Source organism: Salvelinus alpinus, chromosome 4 (genome assembly GCF_045679555.1).
Source record: "Salvelinus alpinus chromosome 4, SLU_Salpinus.1, whole genome shotgun sequence".
Classification (NCBI taxonomy): domain Eukaryota; kingdom Metazoa; phylum Chordata; class Actinopteri; order Salmoniformes; family Salmonidae; genus Salvelinus; species Salvelinus alpinus.
Window position 1 is genome coordinate 18,178,568 of NC_092089.1, and position 19,015 is coordinate 18,197,582.

General features: G+C 47.6%; 1 protein-coding gene across 2 annotated transcripts in view; it reads right to left on the bottom strand.

Moving 5' to 3' along the window:
* Positions 1–1,847: 1,847 nt before the first annotated feature.
* mrpl13 (mitochondrial ribosomal protein L13) overlaps positions 1,848–19,015 on the bottom strand; it is a 33,452-nt gene continuing 16,284 nt past the window's right edge. For both annotated transcript variants that reach the window (XM_071395786.1, XM_071395788.1), the window contains one exon: positions 1,848–2,041. In XM_071395786.1, the coding sequence (XP_071251887.1) occupies positions 2,017–2,041 (25 nt within the window). In that variant the 3' untranslated portion in view covers positions 1,848–2,016. The remainder of the gene's footprint in view (positions 2,042–19,015) is intronic.

The following is a 19,015-nucleotide window of genomic DNA, read 5'->3' on the forward strand; positions in this document are numbered from 1 at the left end:
TGTTTATCCCCGTTTCGTTCCGTTTAAGAAACGTTTTTCCAACAGAATCGGTGGAATGAATACACCGCTGTTCACATGTAAACACAGTTCATAGCAGCCACGTTGTATTCTTTCTCACGTCTACGCTCGCTCCTCCTCTCACCTTTTCCCTTCGTTTGGACTTCAATGCACAACACATCAACTGTATATGACCAGGCAAAAAAAAAGTTTTCCAAGCCAAACCATGTCATAACTGCTGCACACAGCCTACATCGTTGCCACCGTATTAGCCAAAGTACCGTCCTAGTAAACAAAGCCAATATAACTATTAGTAACGTGTTAGTAAACACGCTACAATCATGCAGTAACTTTACAGTATACAGTCAGTTAGCAGTTTAGCAGTTACACCCGCGGGCCCCGTTGGCAATACATTTGTAAAACCAAAAGTTTACTTTGACTTGGAAGAGTTCCAGTGTTGTGTTGGGGTAGTCATAGCCAGCTAGCTAACACAGCATCTCTATGTTTGAGCAGGGTGTTTGAGTAGGCTAAACTAGCTAGCTGCATTTGCTAGCTAAGTAAGTAAAACTGAAAAATACTCGCTCTCTTGCTTCTCCTTCATTTTGGAAGAAATTAATTTGTTCAACTATTGTCTTTCTCTCTCTTTGAGTCAACTACTCACTATATTTTATGCACTGCTAACTAGCTGTAGCAGATTTATTCTCTGATCCTTTGATTGGGTGAACAACATGTCAGTTCATCCTGCAAGAGCTCTGATAGGTTGGTGGACGTCCTTTGAAAGTTGTCATAATTGCATGGAAGTGGGGTGAGAACTATGAGCCTCCTAGGTTTTGTATTGAAGTCAATGTACCCAGAGGAGGACGGAAGCTAGCTGTCCTCCGGCTACAGAGTGCTGCTGAGACTACTGTAGACCTTCATTGCAAAACAATGTGTTTTAATAAATGATTTTGTGACGTGAATATATTTAGCATAGTTTTATCTAAAAAAGGCTTGACATTACAATTGACATTTTTATGAGATTCACTGAGGAGGATGGTCCTCCTCCGAAGAGGCTCCACTGGTATAAGCTCCGTTGTCTCACAACAAACAACATGTTTCTTCTTTCAAAAGAACAGCAGGACTCCATCAACTGCTTCTCTAGAGGATGAGACATTCTCCCTGTAACAGCCAAAATGGGTTGTCTTGACAGGTAAATCTGGCTTCATTTGAACAGGACCAGCACTTGAGTCCAGTCAACACAGTGTGTCAGACAGTGCTGCTGTCTGTGGTAAACACCAGTGAAGCCAGACTGTAAAACGTTGCCGACTCCCCAGTCTAAAAAGAGCCTAACGACTATAGTATCACGCTTACTGTTGAGGTCCATTTCCACATTGGTTTCCTGAGGGGCCACCAGACATCAAAAGGCTATGCTGGCATTATAAAAAGGTCCCGGAGGCATCTGAAATCAATTAAGGCCGAAGTGTGGTCGAATTAGAGGAGAGATCAGACTTCAGAAGAGACTGCAGAAATGGTCTGTGGCTGGTAGGCAAAGAATCTCCACTTTAATATTCTCTAAAATACAACAGAACGAAAAGGCAGCTGACCGCAGCCGACGCCCGAGTCCCAACTGGCTCCCTAGTCCCTGTATAGTGCACTAGTTTTGATCAGAGCCCTAAGGGCCCTTTATTGGCCCTGGTCTAAAGTAGTGCACTATACAGGGAATAGGGGACCGTTTGGGACTCACACAATTAATGCCATCTCACTTCAGCTGAGGTTGAATGAAACACACGAAAATCCATCCAAACTTTCACCACAGAGAGAATGAAATATACATCATGATTTATTCTCACGAAAAAAAACAAAAAAAACGGTTGACAAGAGAACTAGTTTATTTTGTACATTATTTGGGACAACATAAAAGGTTTTGTGGTGTGTACCCGTAAATGTCACCTGGATGTTCTAAACCAAAAGCCAGATGTAAATGTCAGGACTAGTAACAGGACAGAAGAAGAAGAAGCCCAGCAACAGCCTTCTGATGGATCACTTCATCCTGTAGTCTTCAGGTCTGTAGATAGAACAACACGTACATCAGTCATGTACAACAGCAACATACATCTCATCTCAATAGGAATCATCTGTATAATATAAGGTTGAATGAAATATCACCACGGTAAGTATCATGTATGCAATATGGTCTGAAGACAGTTATTACTAAGTAAAGTAGCTCTACTATTCACAACAAACGACTTTATATTGTATTACATTAGTATGTGTTGATGGTATTAGATTGAGACTATGTCGAGTGCCTGGTGAGTGTTGACGTGATGTCAGTCAGTGAATATCAACTAGGTCTTTAATAAAAAGGGCCAGGATTGGTTTGCCCTTGAACATCACCCGAGGTCAATTACATCGCTGGAATTCCAGGCCCGAATGGACTCACTGATTGGTTCTTAAGATTAGATCAGTAAACAGAGAAACACATTTATCACAATACAGTGTCCTGACAGGACTATATACTGATGACTGCTGCTAGGGCGGACAGTGTCCTGACAGGACTATATACTGATGACTGCTAGGGCTGACAGTGTCCTGCCAGGACTATATACTGATGACTGCTAGGGCGGACAGTGTCCTGACAGGACTATATACTGATGACTGCTAGGGCGGACAGTGTCCTGCCAGGACTATATACTGATGACTGCTAGGGCGGACAGTGTCCTGACAGGACTATATACTGATGACTGCTAGGGCGGACAGTGTCCTGACAGGACTATATACTGATGACTGCTAGGGCGGACAGTGTCCTGACAGGACTATATACTGATGACTGCTCGGGCGGACAGTGTCCTGCCAGGAATATATGCTGATGACTGCTAGGGCGGACAGTGTCCTGACAGGACTATATACTGATGACTGCTAGGGTGGACAGTGTCCTGACAGGACTATATACTGATGACTGCTAGGGTGGACAGTGTCCTGCCAGGACTATATACTGATGACTGCTAGGGCTGACAGTGTCCTGCCAGGACTATATACTGATGACTGCTAGGGCGGACAGTGTCCTGCCAGGACTATATACTGATGACTGCTAGGGCGGATAGTGTCCTGACAGGGCTATATTCTGATGACTGCTAGGGCTGACAGTGTCCTGACAGGGCTATATTCTGATGAGCAGAGTACTATGGGAAATGTAGTTTACAAAGTGGAGTTGTTGCCTGAAACAGATTCCCTCTTTTTACTCAGATTCCCATCGTTATAGACAGGTTGACAGATAAATCACTGTTTTGTTTCCAAGTCTTGATAATTAAAATGTGTTCTATCATCAATTACGTTTTGGTGTTGTTGTCCCTTTGCCGTTCTCTTTCTGTGGTGAATGTTCCTTGAACACGGTGTTACTGTAAAGAAATTAAACTTGTAGCCTGCTCCCTATTTTAAAATGGAAACCTGAAACCACCTGAGGTGATGTGTCACCCACCAGACATCACACTATTCATCTCAACGTTTTCATGGGAAAGAAAAGGACAGACATCTTTAAAAAGGATTGTTAACAGGTTTCATAAAGTCTCCTCCTCCGTATTAAAAACAGCACTTGTCAGCTGCAGTAAAAAACACAGAAATAAAACCCAGCTTCAGGACACATGTTCTGCTCTTACCTTGAATGACACGTCCCAAAAATGGCACCCTGTTCCCTTTATAAAGGGGCCAGGTCAAAAGTAGGGCACTACATAGGGAAAAGGGTGCGCTTTGGGACACATCCTTTGTGTAATGTCATGAGAAAGGTAGGATTGGGACAATTAACTTGGGATTGATGACATGCGCACGCAAAGTGAGGGGAATTAAATAAAAGGCTACATTTCCTCACTGGATGGAAAACGTGAGGGTCGTGAGAAATGTCAATTTAATCTTCTTTTGGAAAAAATATTTCTCGCTAACCAAAAAAATAAATGGCATGAATGTGATTAATTTGAGTGATCTGGGTTAGCTACAGGGTTAGTGTTGATTGAAATGTAGGCTACCTTATAAGTATGATACATATGTCTAGACGGGCTTTTCCCCCGCTTCCCTTTTCACTTTGAATACATATACATTCCAGACGGAAAGGCAATCAACTGGGGAAACACGTACGGGTAAAGATGTATCCTTTCTATAGTTAGTGACTGTACGTCTGCTCCTCGTTCCCTCCTACGCAGGGGGATGAAGGGATGAATAGAGGAGGGATGAAAGGGTGAATAGAGGAGGGATGAAAGGGTGAATAGAGGAGGGATGAAAGGGGTGAATAGAGGAGGGATGAAGGGGTGAATAGAGGAGGGATGAAGGCGCGAGTAGAGGGATGAAGGGGTGAATAGAGGGGTGAATAAAAGAGGGGTGAATAGAGGAGGGATGAAAGGGTGAATAGAGGAGGGATGAAAGGGTGAATAGAGGAGGGATGAGTAGAGGAGGGATGACGGGATGAATAGAGGGATGAAGGGGTGAATAGAGGAGGGATGAAGGGATGAAGGCGCGAGTAGAGGGATGAAGGGGTGAATAGAGGGGTGAATAAAGGAGGGGTGAAGGGGTGAATAGAGGAGGGATGACGGGATGAATAGAGGAGGGATGAAGGAGCGAGTAGAGGGATGAAGGGGTGAATAGAGGAGGGGTGAATAAAAGAGGGGTGAAGGGGTGAATAGAGGAGGGATGAAGGGACGAATAGAGGAGGGATGAAGGCGCGAGTAGAGGGATGAAGGGGTGAATAGAGGGGTGAATAAAAGAGGGGTGAATAGAGGAGGGATGACGGGATGAATAGAGGAGGGATGAAGGAGCGAGTAGAGGGATGAAGGGGTGAATAGAGGAGGGGTGAATAAAAGAGGGGTGAAGGGGTGAATAGATGAGGGATGAAGGGGTGAATAGAGGAGGGGTGAATAGAGGAGGGGTGAATAGAGGAGGGGTGAATAGAGGAGGGGTGAAGGGGTGAATAGAGGAGGGGTGAATAGAGGAGGGGTGAAGGGGTGAATAGAGGAGGGGTGAATAGAGGAGAGGTGAATAGAGGAGGGATGAAGGGGTGAGTAGAGGAGGGATGAAGGGGTGAGTAGAGGAGGGATGAAGGGGTGAATAGAGGAGTGATGAAGGGGTGAATAGAGGAGGGATGAAGGGGTAAATAGAGGAGGGATGAAGGGGTGAATAGAGGAGGGATGAAGGGGTGAATAGAGGAGGGATGAAGGGCTGAATAGGGGAGGGGTGAAGGGGTGAATAGAGGAGGGATGAAGGGCTGAATAGATGAGGGATGAAGGGGTGAATAGAGGAGGGATGAAGGGGTGAATAGAGGAGGGATGAAGGGCTGAATAGGGGAGGGGTGAAGGGGTGAATAGAGGAGGGGTGAAGGGGTGAATAGAGGAGGGGTGAAGGGGTGAATAGAGGAGGGGTGAAGGGGTGAATAGAGGAGGGGTGAAGGGGTGAATAGAGGAGGGGTGAATAGAGGAGGGATGAAGGGGTGAATAGGGGAGGGATGAAGGGGTGAATAGAGGAGGGATGAAGGGGTGAATAGAGGAGGGATGAAGGGGTGAGTAGAGGAGGGATGAAGGGGTGAATAGAGGAGGGATGAATAGAGGAGGGGAGAATAGAGGGGTGAAGGGGTGAATAGAGGAGGGGTGAATAGAGGAGGGATGAAGGGGTGAATAGCTGGATGAAATGTCACCGTGCCAACAGTAAACTGTTTAATCTACAGTGTTTTATGAAAGACATATACATTGCAATCCCCGAACCTCTCCCAACCCTCCAACTCAAAACCCACTCACAGTGCAGAGGTAGGTCCATTCAGGCTTGCGGTGTAGACTATCAATCAGACCTGGCTATATCTCACCATGGAGAAGACAGGCCAGAGTGGCCTATGGATCAGACCTGGCTATATCTCACCATGGAGAAGACAGGCCAGAGTGGCCTATGGATCAGACCTGGCTATATCTCACCATGGAGAAGACAGGCCAGAGTGGCCTATGGATCAGACCTGGCTATATCTCACCATGGAGAAGACAGGCCAGAGTGGCCTGTGGATCAGACCTGGCTATATCTCACCATGGAGAAGACAGGCCAGAGTGGCCTATGGATCAGACCTGGCTATATCTCACCATGGAGAAGACAGGCCAGAGTGGCCTATGGATCAGACCTGGCTATAGCTCACAGGGTAGGAATGCCTATGGTTCAAGCCTGCTTGACTGGCCATCCTTCTCTCTGGAGAAACAAAGGCAGCCTGTATCTATAGCAGCCTGTGGTTCAGGGCAGGTCTAACTAGCCATCCTTCACAGCGAGGCTACAGTATAGCAGACTGTGGTTCAGGGCAGGTCTAGCTATCCATCCTTCACAGTGAGGCTACAGTATAGCAGACTGTGGTTCAGGGCAGGTCTAGCTAGCCATCCTTCACAGTGAGGCTACAGTATAGCAGACTGTGGTTCAGGGCAGGTCTAACTAGCCATCCTTCACAGTGAGATCACAGTATAGCAACATGCGGTTAAGGGCAGGTCTAACTATCCATCCTTCACAGTGAGGCTACAGAATAGCAGCCTGCGGTTCAGGGCAGGTCTAACTAGCCATCCTTCACAGTGAGGCCACAGTATAGCAGCCTGTGGTTCAGGGCAGGTCTAGCTATCCATCCTTCACAGTGAGGCTACAGAATAGCAGCCTGCGGTTCAGGGCAGGTCTAACTAGCCATCCTTCACAGTGAGGCTACAGTATAGCAGGCTGTGGTTCAGGGCAGGTCTAGCTATCCATCCTTCACAGTGAGGCCACAGTATAGCAGCCTGTGGTTCAGGGCAGGTCTAGCTATCCATCCTTCACAGTGAGGCTACAGTATAGCAGCCTGTGGTTCAGGGCAGGTCTAGCTATCCATCCTTCACAGTGAGGCTACAGTATAGCAGCCTGTGGTTCAGGGCAGGTCTAACTAGCCATCCTTCACAGTGAGGCCACAGTATAGCAGCCTGCGGTTCAGGGCAGGTCTAACTAGCCATCCTTCACAGTGACGCTACAGTATAGCAGCCTGTGGTTCAGGGCAGGTCTAACTAGCCATCCTTCACAGTGAGGCCACAGTATAGCAGCCTGTGGTTCAGGGCAGGTCTAGCTAGCCATCCTTCACAGTGAGGCCACAGTATAGCAGCCTGTGATTCAGGGCAGGTCTAACTAGCCATCCCTCACAGTGAGGCCACAGTATAGCAGCCTGTGGTTCAGGGCAGGTCTAACTAGCCATCCTTCACAGTGAGGCCACAGTATAGCAGACTGCGGTTCAGGGCAGGTCTAGCTATCCATCCTTCACAGTGAGGCCACAGTATAGCAGACTGTGGTTCAGGGCAGGTCAAGCTAGCCATCCTTCACAGTGAGGCTACAGTATAGCAGACTGTGGTTCAGGGCAGGTCTAGCTAGCCATCCTTCACAGTGAGGCCACAGTATAGCAGCCTGTGGTTCAGGGCAGGTCTAGCTAGCCATCCTTCACAGTGAGGCTACAGTATAGCAGCCTGTGGTTCAGGGCAAGTCTAGCTAGCCATCCTTCACAGTGAGGCAGCCTCCCTAGCTACAGTATAGCTCACAGTGGGTTAGAAATGAAGGCCACAGTATAGCAGGCTATGTTTCAGGGCAGGGAGGCTGGCAGACCATCCCTCACAGTGACTGAGCCTGGCACCGTAGCCTTGGCTGGGCATCGTGCCTCACCACATTAACAAAAGTGGAAAAGTGCCACTGAATCAGGGGCAGGACTACTCACTGAGACACATCATACATCACCCCTGGAGGAGAATATAGTGGGCCTGGCTGTCTCAACCCGCCACGGACTACATGAGGTAAATACATATTTATGATAATGCCAATCCCATTTCTATTAGGCTTACAGGGGCTTGCAAATCTAACCAGACTATTTATTCAGAGATTGTTTACACTGAGCCACAGAGGCAGTCAGTGAGAATGTCTGAGCAAAAACCAGACACTATTCAGAGTGGATTCCACAAATCATAGAGCTTGTCTTAGTTTAGAGTAGATCCATCTCAGTCAATTGCAGAGGGATAACAATGAGACAAAATGCAACTAGGACATCAACAGCATGATGCTATCCTAGCTATAGAACTAGATCAACAACATGATGCTATCCTAGCTATAGAACTAGATCAACAACATGATGCTATCCTAGCTATAGAACATCAACAACATGATGCTATCCTAGCTATAGAACTAGATCAACAACATGATGCTATCCTAGCTATAGAACATAAACAGTATGATGCTATCCTAGCTATAGAACATCAACAACATGATGCTATCCTAGCTATAGAACTAGATCAACAACATGATGCTATCCTAGCTATAGAACATCAACAACATGATGCTATCCTAGCTATAGAACATCAACAACATGATGCTATCCTAGCTATAGAACATCAACAACATGATGCTATCCTAGCTATAGAACATCGACAACATGATGCTATCCTAGCTATAGAACATCAACAACATGATGCTATCCTAGCTATAGAACATCAACAACATGATGCTATCCTAGCTATAGAACTAGATCAACAACATGATGCTATCCTAGCTATAGAACTAGATCAACAACATGATGCTATCCTAGCTATAGAACATCGACAACATGATGCTATCCTAGCTATAGAACATCAACAACATGATGCTATCCTAGCTATAGAACATCAACAACATGATGCTATCCTAGCTATAGAACATCAACAACATGATGCTATCCTCGCTATAGAACATCAACAACATGATGCTATCCTCGCTATAGAACATCAACAACATGATGCTATCCTAGCTATAGAACTAGATCAACAACATGATGCTATCCTCGCTATAGAACATCAACAGCATGATGCTATCCTAGCTATAGAACATCAACAACATGATGCTATCCTAGCTATAGAACATCAACAACATGATGCTATCCTCGCTATAGAACATCAACAACATGATGCTATCCTAGCTATAGAACATCAACAACATGATGCTATCCTAGCTATAGAACATCAACAACATGATGCTATCCTAGCTATAGAACATCAACAACATGATGCTATCCTAGCTATAGAACTAGATCAACAACATGATGCTATCCTAGCTATAGAACATCGACAACATGATGCTATCCTAGCTATAGAACATCAACAACATGATGCTATCCTAGCTATAGAACTAGATCAACAACATGATGCTATCCTAGCTATAGAACATCGACAACATGATGCTATCCTAGCTATAGAACTAGATCAACAACATGATGCTATCCTCGCTATAGGATATCAACAGCATGATGCTATCCTAGCTATAGAACTAGATCAACAACATGATGCTATCCTAGCTATAGAACTAGGACTAAGTACAGTAGTCGTTATTTTGATAGTTCTATTCTCCTCTCCTGCTGTGGAAACCAACTAGAAGAGTGATTTCTCTCCTCAGTGCTGGCGGCCGAACACTCCTCTATTCTCACACACAGACACCACCGACTCAGTTCTCAGTCTCCTCCTGTTAACTCCCTGTAACCACTACACCAGTTAACACCCTGTAACCACGACACCGGTTAACTCCCTGTAACCACTACACCAGTTAACACCCTGTAACCACTACACCAGTTAACTCCCTGTAACCACTACACCAGTTAACTCCCTGTAACCACTACACCAGTTAACTCCCTGTAACCACTACACCAGTTAACGCCCTGTAACCACTATACCAGTTAACTCCCTGTAACCACTACACCAGTTAACGCCCTGTAACCACTACACCAGTTAACTCCCTGTAACCACTATACCAGTTAACTCCCTGTAACCACTACACCAGTTAACTCCCTGTAACCACTACACCAGTTAACTCCCTGTAACCACTATACCAGTTAACGCCCTGTAACCACTATACCAGTTAACTCCCTGTAACCACTACACCAGTTAACGCCCTGTAACCACTACACCAGTTAACTCCCTGTAACCACTATACCAGTTAACTCCCTGTAACCACTACACCAGTTAACTCCCTGTAACCACTACACCAGTTAACTCCCTGTAACCACTACACCAGTTAACTCCCTGTAACCACTACACCAGTTAACTCCCTGTAACCACTACACCAGTTAACGCCCTGTAACCACTACACCAGTTAACTCCCTGTAACCACTACACCAGTTAACTCCCTGTAACCACTACACCAGTTAACGCCCTGTAACCACTACACCAGTTAACGCCCTGTAACCACTACACCAGTTAACGCCCTGTAACCACTACACCAGTTAACACCCTGTAACCACTAGACCAGTTAACTCCCTGTAACCACTACACCAGTTAACGCCCTGTAACCACTACACTAGTTAACGCCCTGTAACCACTACACTAGTTAACGCCCTGTAACCACTACACCAGTTAACGCCCTGTAACCACTACACCAGTTAACTCCCTGTAACCACTACACCAGTTAACGCCCTGTAACCACTACACTAGTTAACTCCCTGTAACCACTACACTAGTTAACTCCCTGTAACCACTACACTAGTTAACGCCCTGTAACCACTACACCAGTTAACGCCCTGTAACCACTACACCAGTTAACTCCCTGTAACCACTACACTAGTTAACTCCCTGTAACCACTACACCAGTTAACGCCCTGTAACCACTACACCAGTTAACGCCCTGTAACCACTACACCAGTTAACGCCCTGTAACCACTACACCAGTTAACACCCTGTAACCACTAGACCAGTTAACTCCCTGTAACCACTACACCAGTTAACGCCCTGTAACCACTACACTAGTTAACGCCCTGTAACCACTACACTAGTTAACGCCCTGTAACCACTACACCAGTTAACGCCCTGTAACCACTACACCAGTTAACGCCCTGTAACCACTACACCAGTTAACGCCCTGTAACCACTACACTAGTTAACGCCCTGTAACCACTACACTAGTTAACGCCCTGTAACCACTACACCAGTTAACGCCCTGTAACCACTACACCAGTTAACGCCCTGTAACCACTACACCAGTTAACGCCCTGTAACCACTACACCAGTTAACGCCCTGTAACCACTACACTAGTTAACTCCCTGTAACCACTACACTAGTTAACTCCCTGTAACCACTACACCAGTTAACGCCCTGTAACCACTACACCAGTTAACTCCCTGTAACCACTACACTAGTTAACTCCCTGTAACCACTACACCAGTTAACACCCTGTAACCACTACACCAGTTAACTCCCTGTAACCACTACACCAGTTAACGCCCTGTAACCACTACACTAGTTAACTCCCTGTAACCACTACACCAGTTAACTCCCTGTAACCACTACACCAGTTAACGCCCTGTAACCACTACACCAGTTAACGCCCTGTAACCACTACACCAGTTAACGCTCTGTAACCACTACACCAGTTAACGCCCTGTAACCACTACACCAGTTAACTCCCTGTAACCACTACACCAGTTAACTCCCTGTAACCACTACACCAGTTAACACCCTGTAACCACCACACTAGTTAACTCCCTGTAACCACTACACCAGTTAACACCCTGTAACCACTACACCAGTTAACACCCTGTAACCACTACACCAGTTAACACCCTGTAACCACTACACCAGTTAACGCCCTGTAACCACTAGACCAGTTAACTCCCTGTAACCACTACACTAGTTAACACCCTGTAACCACTACACTAGTTAACACCCTGTAACCACTAGACCAGTTAACACCCTGTAACCACTACACCAGTTAACACCCTGTAACCACTACACTAGTTAACGCCCTGTAACCACTACACCAGTTAACCCCCTGTAACCACTACACCAGTTAACACCCTGTAACCACTACACCGGTTAACGCCCTGTAACCGCCACACCGGTTAACGCCCTGTAACCACTACACCGGTTAACCCCCTGTAACCACTACACCAGTTAACACCCTGTAACCACTACACCGGTTAACGCCCTGTAACCACTACACCGGTTAACGCCCTGTAACCACTACACCGGTTAACGCCCTGTAACCACCACACCAGTTAACGCCCTGTAACCACCACACCAGTTAACGCCCTGTAACCGCCACACCGGTTAACGCCCTGTAACCGCCACACCGGTTAACGCCCTGTAACCGCCACACCGGTTAACGCCCTGTAACCGCTACACCGGTTAACTCCCTGTAACCACTACACCAGTTAACGCCCTGTAACCACTACACTAGTTAACACCCTGTAACCGCCACACCGGTTAACGCCCTGTAACCACCACACCGGTTAACGCCCTGTAACCACTACACCAGTTAACTCCCTGTAACCACTACACCGGTTAACGCCCTGTAACCACTACACCGGTTAACGCCCTGTAACCACTACACCAGTTAACGCCCTGTAACCACTACACCAGTTAACGCCCTGTAACCACTACACCAGTTAACGCCCTGTAACCACTACACCAGTTAACGCCCTGTAACCACTACACCAGTTAACGCCCTGTAACCACTACACCAGTTAACGCCCTGTAACCACTACACCAGTTAACGCCCTGTAACCACTACACCAGTTAACGCCCTGTAACCACTACACCAGTTAACGCCCTGTAACCACTACACCAGTTAACGCCCTGTAACCACCACACTAGTTAACTCCCTGTAACCGCTACACCAGTTAACGCCCTGTAACCGCCACACCGGTTAACGCCCTGTAACCGCCACACCGATTAACGCCCTGTAACCGCCACACCGGTTAACGCCCTGTAACCGCCACACCGGTTAACGCCCTGTAACCGCCACACCGGTTAACGCCCTGTAACCGCTACACCGGTTAACTCCCTGTAACCACTACACCAGTTAACGCCCTGTAACCACTACACCAGTTAACACCCTGTAACCACTACACCAGTTAACTCCCTGTAACCACTACACCAGTTAACGCCCTGTAACCACTACACCAGTTAACGCCCTGTAACCACTACACCAGTTAACTCCCTGTAACCACTACACCAGTTAACGCCCTGTAACCACCACACCAGTTAACGCCATGTAACCACCACACCAGTTAACTCCCTGTAACCACCACACCAGTTAACGCCCTGTAACCACCACACCAGTTAACACCCTGTAACCACCACACCAGTTAACTCCCTGTAACCACCACACCAGTTAACTCCCTGTAACCACTACACCAGTTAACGCCCTGTAACCACTACACCAGTTAACACCCTGTAACCACTACACCAGTTAACGCCCTGTAACCACCACACCAGTTAACGCCATGTAACCACCACACCAGTTAACTGGTGTGGTGGTTACAGGGAGTTAACTGGTGTGGTGGTTACAGGGCGTTAACTGGTGTGGTGGTTACAGGGAGTTAACTGGTGTGGTGGTTACAGGGAGTAACTCCCTGTAACCACCACACCAGTTAACTCCCTGTAACCACTACACCAGTTAACACCCTGTAACCACTACACCAGTTAACTCCCTGTAACCACTACACCAGTTAACTCCCTGTAAACACTACACCAGTTAACGCCCTGTAACCACTACACCAGTTAACTCCCTGTAACCACTACACCAGTTAACACCCTGTAACCACCACACCAGTTAACACCCTGTAACCACCACACCAGTTAACTCCCTGTAACCACTACACCAGTTAACTCCCTGTAACCACTACACCAGTTAACTCCCTGTAACCACTACACCAGTTAACGCCCTGTAACCACTACACCAGTTAACTCCCTGTAACCACTACACCAGTTAACGCCCTGTAACCACTACACCAGTTAACTCCCTGTAACCACTACACCAGTTAACTCCCTGTAACCACTACACCAGTTAACGCCCTGTAACCACTACACCAGTTAACGCCCTGTAACCACTACACCAGTTAACGCCCTGTAACCACTACACCAGTTAACGCCCTGTAACCACTACACCAGTTAACGCCCTGTAACCACTACACCAGTTAACGCCCTGTAACCACCACACTAGTTAACTCCCTGTAACCGCTACACTAGTTAACGCCCTGTAACCGCCACACCGGTTAACGCCCTGTAACCGCCACACCGGTTAACGCCCTGTAACCGCCACACCGATTAACGCCCTGTAACCGCCACACCGGTTAACGCCCTGTAACCGCCACACCGGTTAACGCCCTGTAACCGCCACACCGGTTAACGCCCTGTAACCGCCACACCGGTTAACGCCCTGTAACCGCTACACCGGTTAACTCCCTGTAACCACTACACCAGTTAACGCCCTGTAACCACTACACCAGTTAACACCCTGTAACCACTACACCAGTTAACTCCCTGTAACCACCACACCAGTTAACTCCCTGTAACCACTACACCAGTTAACGCCCTGTAACCACTACACCAGTTAACACCCTGTAACCACTACACCAGTTAACTCCCTGTAACCACTACACCAGTTAACGCCCTGTAACCACTACACCAGTTAACGCCCTGTAACCACTACACCAGTTAACTCCCTGTAACCACTACACCAGTTAACGCCCTGTAACCACCACACCAGTTAACGCCATGTAACCACCACACCAGTTAACTGGTGTGGTGGTTACAGGGAGTTAACTGGTGTGGTGGTTACAGGGCGTTAACTGGTGTGGTGGTTACAGGGAGTTAACTGGTGTGGTGGTTACAGGGAGTTCCCTGTAACCACCACACCAGTTAACGCCCTGTAACCACCACACCAGTTAACACCCTGTAACCACTACACCGGTTAACGCCCTGTAACCACTACACCGGTAAACGCCCTGTAACCACTACACCAGTTAACTCCCTGTAACCACTACACCAGTTAACACCCTGTAACCACTACACCAGTTAACTCCCTGTAACCACTACACCAGTTAACTCCCTGTAAACACTACACCAGTTAACGCCCTGTAACCACTACACCAGTTAACTCCCTGTAACCACTACACCAGTTAACACCCTGTAACCACCACACCAGTTAACACCCTGTAACCACCACACCAGTTAACTCCCTGTAACCACTACACCAGTTAACTCCCTGTAACCACTACACCAGTTAACTCCCTGTAACCACTACACCAGTTAACGCCCTGTAACCACTACACCAGTTAACGCCCTGTAACCACTACACCAGTTAACGCCCTGTAACCACTACACCAGTTAACTCCCTGTAACCACCACACCAGTTAACGCCCTGTAACCACCACACCAGTTAACGCCCTGTAACCACCACACCAGTTAACTCCCTGTAACCACTACACCAGTTAACTCCCTGTAACCACCACACCAGTTAACTCCCTGTAACCACTACACCAGTTAACGCCCTGTAACCACCACACCAGTTAACTCCCTGTAACCACTACACCAGTTAACTCCCTGTAACCACTACACCAGTTAACGCCCTGTAACCACCACACTAGTTAACGCCCTGTAACCACTACACCAGTTAACTCCCTGTAACCACTACACTAGTTAACTCCCTGTAACCACTACACTAGTTAACGCCCTGTAACCACTACACCAGTTAACGCCCTGTAACCACTACACCGGTTAACACCCTGTAACCACCACACCAGTTAACACCCTGTAACCACTACACCGGTTAACGCCCTGTAACCACTACACCGGTAAACGCCCTGTAACCACTACACCAGTTAACGCCCTGTAAACACTATACCAGTTAACTCCCTGTAAGCACTACACCAGTTAACTCCCTGTAAACACTACACCAGTTAACACCCTGTAACCACTACACCAGTTAACGCCCTGTAACCACCACACCAGTTAACACCCTGTAACCACTACACCAGTTAACTCCCTGTAACCACTACACCAGTTAACACCCTGTAACCACTACACCAGTTAACTCCCTGTAACCACTACACCAGTTAACTCCCTGTAAACACTACACCAGTTAACGCCCTGTAACCACTACACCAGTTAACTCCCTGTAACCACTACACCAGTTAACACCCTGTAACCACCACACCAGTTAACACCCTGTAACCACCACACCAGTTAACTCCCTGTAACCACTACACCAGTTAACTCCCTGTAACCACTACACCAGTTAACTCCCTGTAACCACTACACCAGTTAACGCCCTGTAACCACTACACCAGTTAACGCCCTGTAACCACTACACCAGTTAACGCCCTGTAACCACTACACCAGTTAACTCCCTGTAACCACTACACCAGTTAACGCCCTGTAACCACCACACCAGTTAACGCCCTGTAACCACCACACCAGTTAACTCCCTGTAACCACTACACCAGTTAACTCCCTGTAACCACCACACCAGTTAACTCCCTGTAACCACTACACCAGTTAACGCCCTGTAACCACCACACCAGTTAACTCCCTGTAACCACTACACCAGTTAACTCCCTGTAACCACTACACCAGTTAACGCCCTGTAACCACCACACTAGTTAACGCCCTGTAACCACTACACCAGTTAACTCCCTGTAACCACTACACTAGTTAACTCCCTGTAACCACTACACTAGTTAACGCCCTGTAACCACTACACCAGTTAACGCCCTGTAACCACTACACCGGTTAACACCCTGTAACCACCACACCAGTTAACACCCTGTAACCACTACACCGGTTAACGCCCTGTAACCACTACACCGGTAAACGCCCTGTAACCACTACACCAGTTAACGCCCTGTAAACACTATACCAGTTAACTCCCTGTAACCACTACACCAGTTAACTCCCTGTAAACACTACACCAGTTAACACCCTGTAACCACTACACCAGTTAACGCCCTGTAACCACCACACCAGTTAACACCCTGTAAACACTACATCAAATCACTGTTAAGCTTAATTTCTCACTTCTGTGTTATTCCAAGTGAGTTATAGCTGCAGTCCATTTGAGTATGCGTGATCAGAATCAAACACGGACACAGATGTTCCCTAAACCTCAGTAGCAGAAGCCTCCTCCCCACCCGGTTGGCCAAACATTACAGAAGCCTTCTCCCCCCCACCCCCGGTTGGCCAAACATTACAGAAGCCTTCTCCCCCCCCCCCCCCCGGTTGGCCAAACATTACAGAAGCCTTCTCCCCCCCCCGGTTGGCCAAACATTACAGAAGCCTTCTCCCCCCCCCCCCCCCCGGTTGGCCAAACATTACAGAAGCCTTCTCCCCCCCCCGGTAGATTTCCCCTAAACCTCAGTAGCAGAAGCCTCCTCCCCCCCCGGTAGGACAAACATTACACTACATGAATTATGTCACGTAATTCTGGAATGTCACGGTTTTCTGTCAGATTGAAAACTCCCATTTCCTTTAATTACAGACAGGAAGTAATGTAGCGGCTGTTCTGGCCGTCTCATTATCACGTCAGTGTCTACTTCCTGTATGGTATGTTTTAATGGACACGCTCCGTAGGGTCGTCCTGACCAATCACTGCTGTGGTTATTAGAGAGAGAACCCATATAAACATAGTGCTCTGTAAAAGTTAGCATGAATTCCATGACAGAGTACTTCTCTAGTATTTCAATAGGACTTTAAAAGGAAAGATCTTAAGGGTATTAACACACGTGGGGTGTCAGAGTTTGAAAAAAGGAGGTTCACAGTCAGTCTTGAGAGAAACATCAACAACTCCAACGGGGTTCCATCTTGAGTCTTCAGCCACCCGCTCCACCCGCCCCGTACGCTCCACCCGCCCCGTACGCTCCACCCGCCCCGTACGCTCCACCCGCCCCGACCTCTCCACCCGCCCCGTACGCTCCACCCGCCCCGACCACTACCCGGTTGCTCTACCCGCCCCGACCTCTCCACCCGCCCCGTACGCTCCACCCGCCCCGTACGCTCCAACCGCCCCGTACGCTCCACCCGCCCCGTACGCTCCACCCGCCCCGTACGCTCCACCCGCCCCGACCACTACCCGGTTGCTCCACCCGCCCCGTACGCTCCACCCGCCCCGTACGCTCCACCCGCCCCGTACGCGCCACCCGCCCCGTACGCTCCACCCGCCCCGTACGCTCCACCCGCCCCGTACGCTCCACCCGCCCCGTACGCTCCACCCGCCCCGACCGCTACCCGGTTGCTCTACCCGCCCCGACCGCTCTACAGTATTTGCTTTCGATTGCAATCAGCAGTTTCAGCATCGGTTGTGTGTATGTGTTTTAATGAGAGGTCAGTCCCTGGCCCAGACCACCATTTCCCCTCATTGAGCCATCCACTAACTTAACTCTATAGGAACGTGACCGATCACGTTTCAACATGCCGTGCTCATAATGGAATCATTTGTCGGCCCGGTAACAAGAACCCGTTTCTCACATCAGTAAAGACCACAGGAAGACGGTGCTATACTGTTTCCATTCTTACTTACCGGCAATAACAGAAGTAGGTTTCACACGAACACACACAAAAAGGTTTTATCCCGTTCTTCACTAAATACTTATTTTGGGTTTCTACTAGTTATTTGAATGTTTGTGGTAAGCTAAAGCTAGCGTAACATTTAGGTCATAAAATGCTTAAAGATTTGGCCGAGCAGAATCATAAGGCATTTAACTGTGTCCCGGCTGATATGAATAGCAGGCTGAGGACTGAGCAACAATGGATCAGTGCCATGGACGAAGGAACAGAGCAGCCTGTAATGGAACTATGGTATGTGTCTGTTCCTCTATAAACCAGTCTGTTCCACTATAAACCAGTCTGTTCCTCTATAAACCAGTCTGTTCCACTATAAACCAGTCTGTTCCACTATAAACCAGTCTGTTCCACTATAAACCAGTCTGTTCCTCTATAAACCAGTCTGTTCCTCTATAAACCAGTCTGTTCCCCTATAAACCAGTCTGTTCCTCTATAAACCAGTCTGTTCCTCTATAAACCAGTCTGTTCCTCTATAAACCAGTCTGTTTCACTATAAACCAGTCTGTTTCACTATAAACCAGTCTGTTTCACTATAAACCAGTCTGTTCCACTATAAACCAGTCTGTTCCACTATAAACCAGTCTGTTCCCCTATAAACCAGTATGTTTCACTATAAACCAGTCTGTTCCCCTATAAACCAGTCTGTTCCCCTATAAACCAGTCTGTTCCCCTATAAACC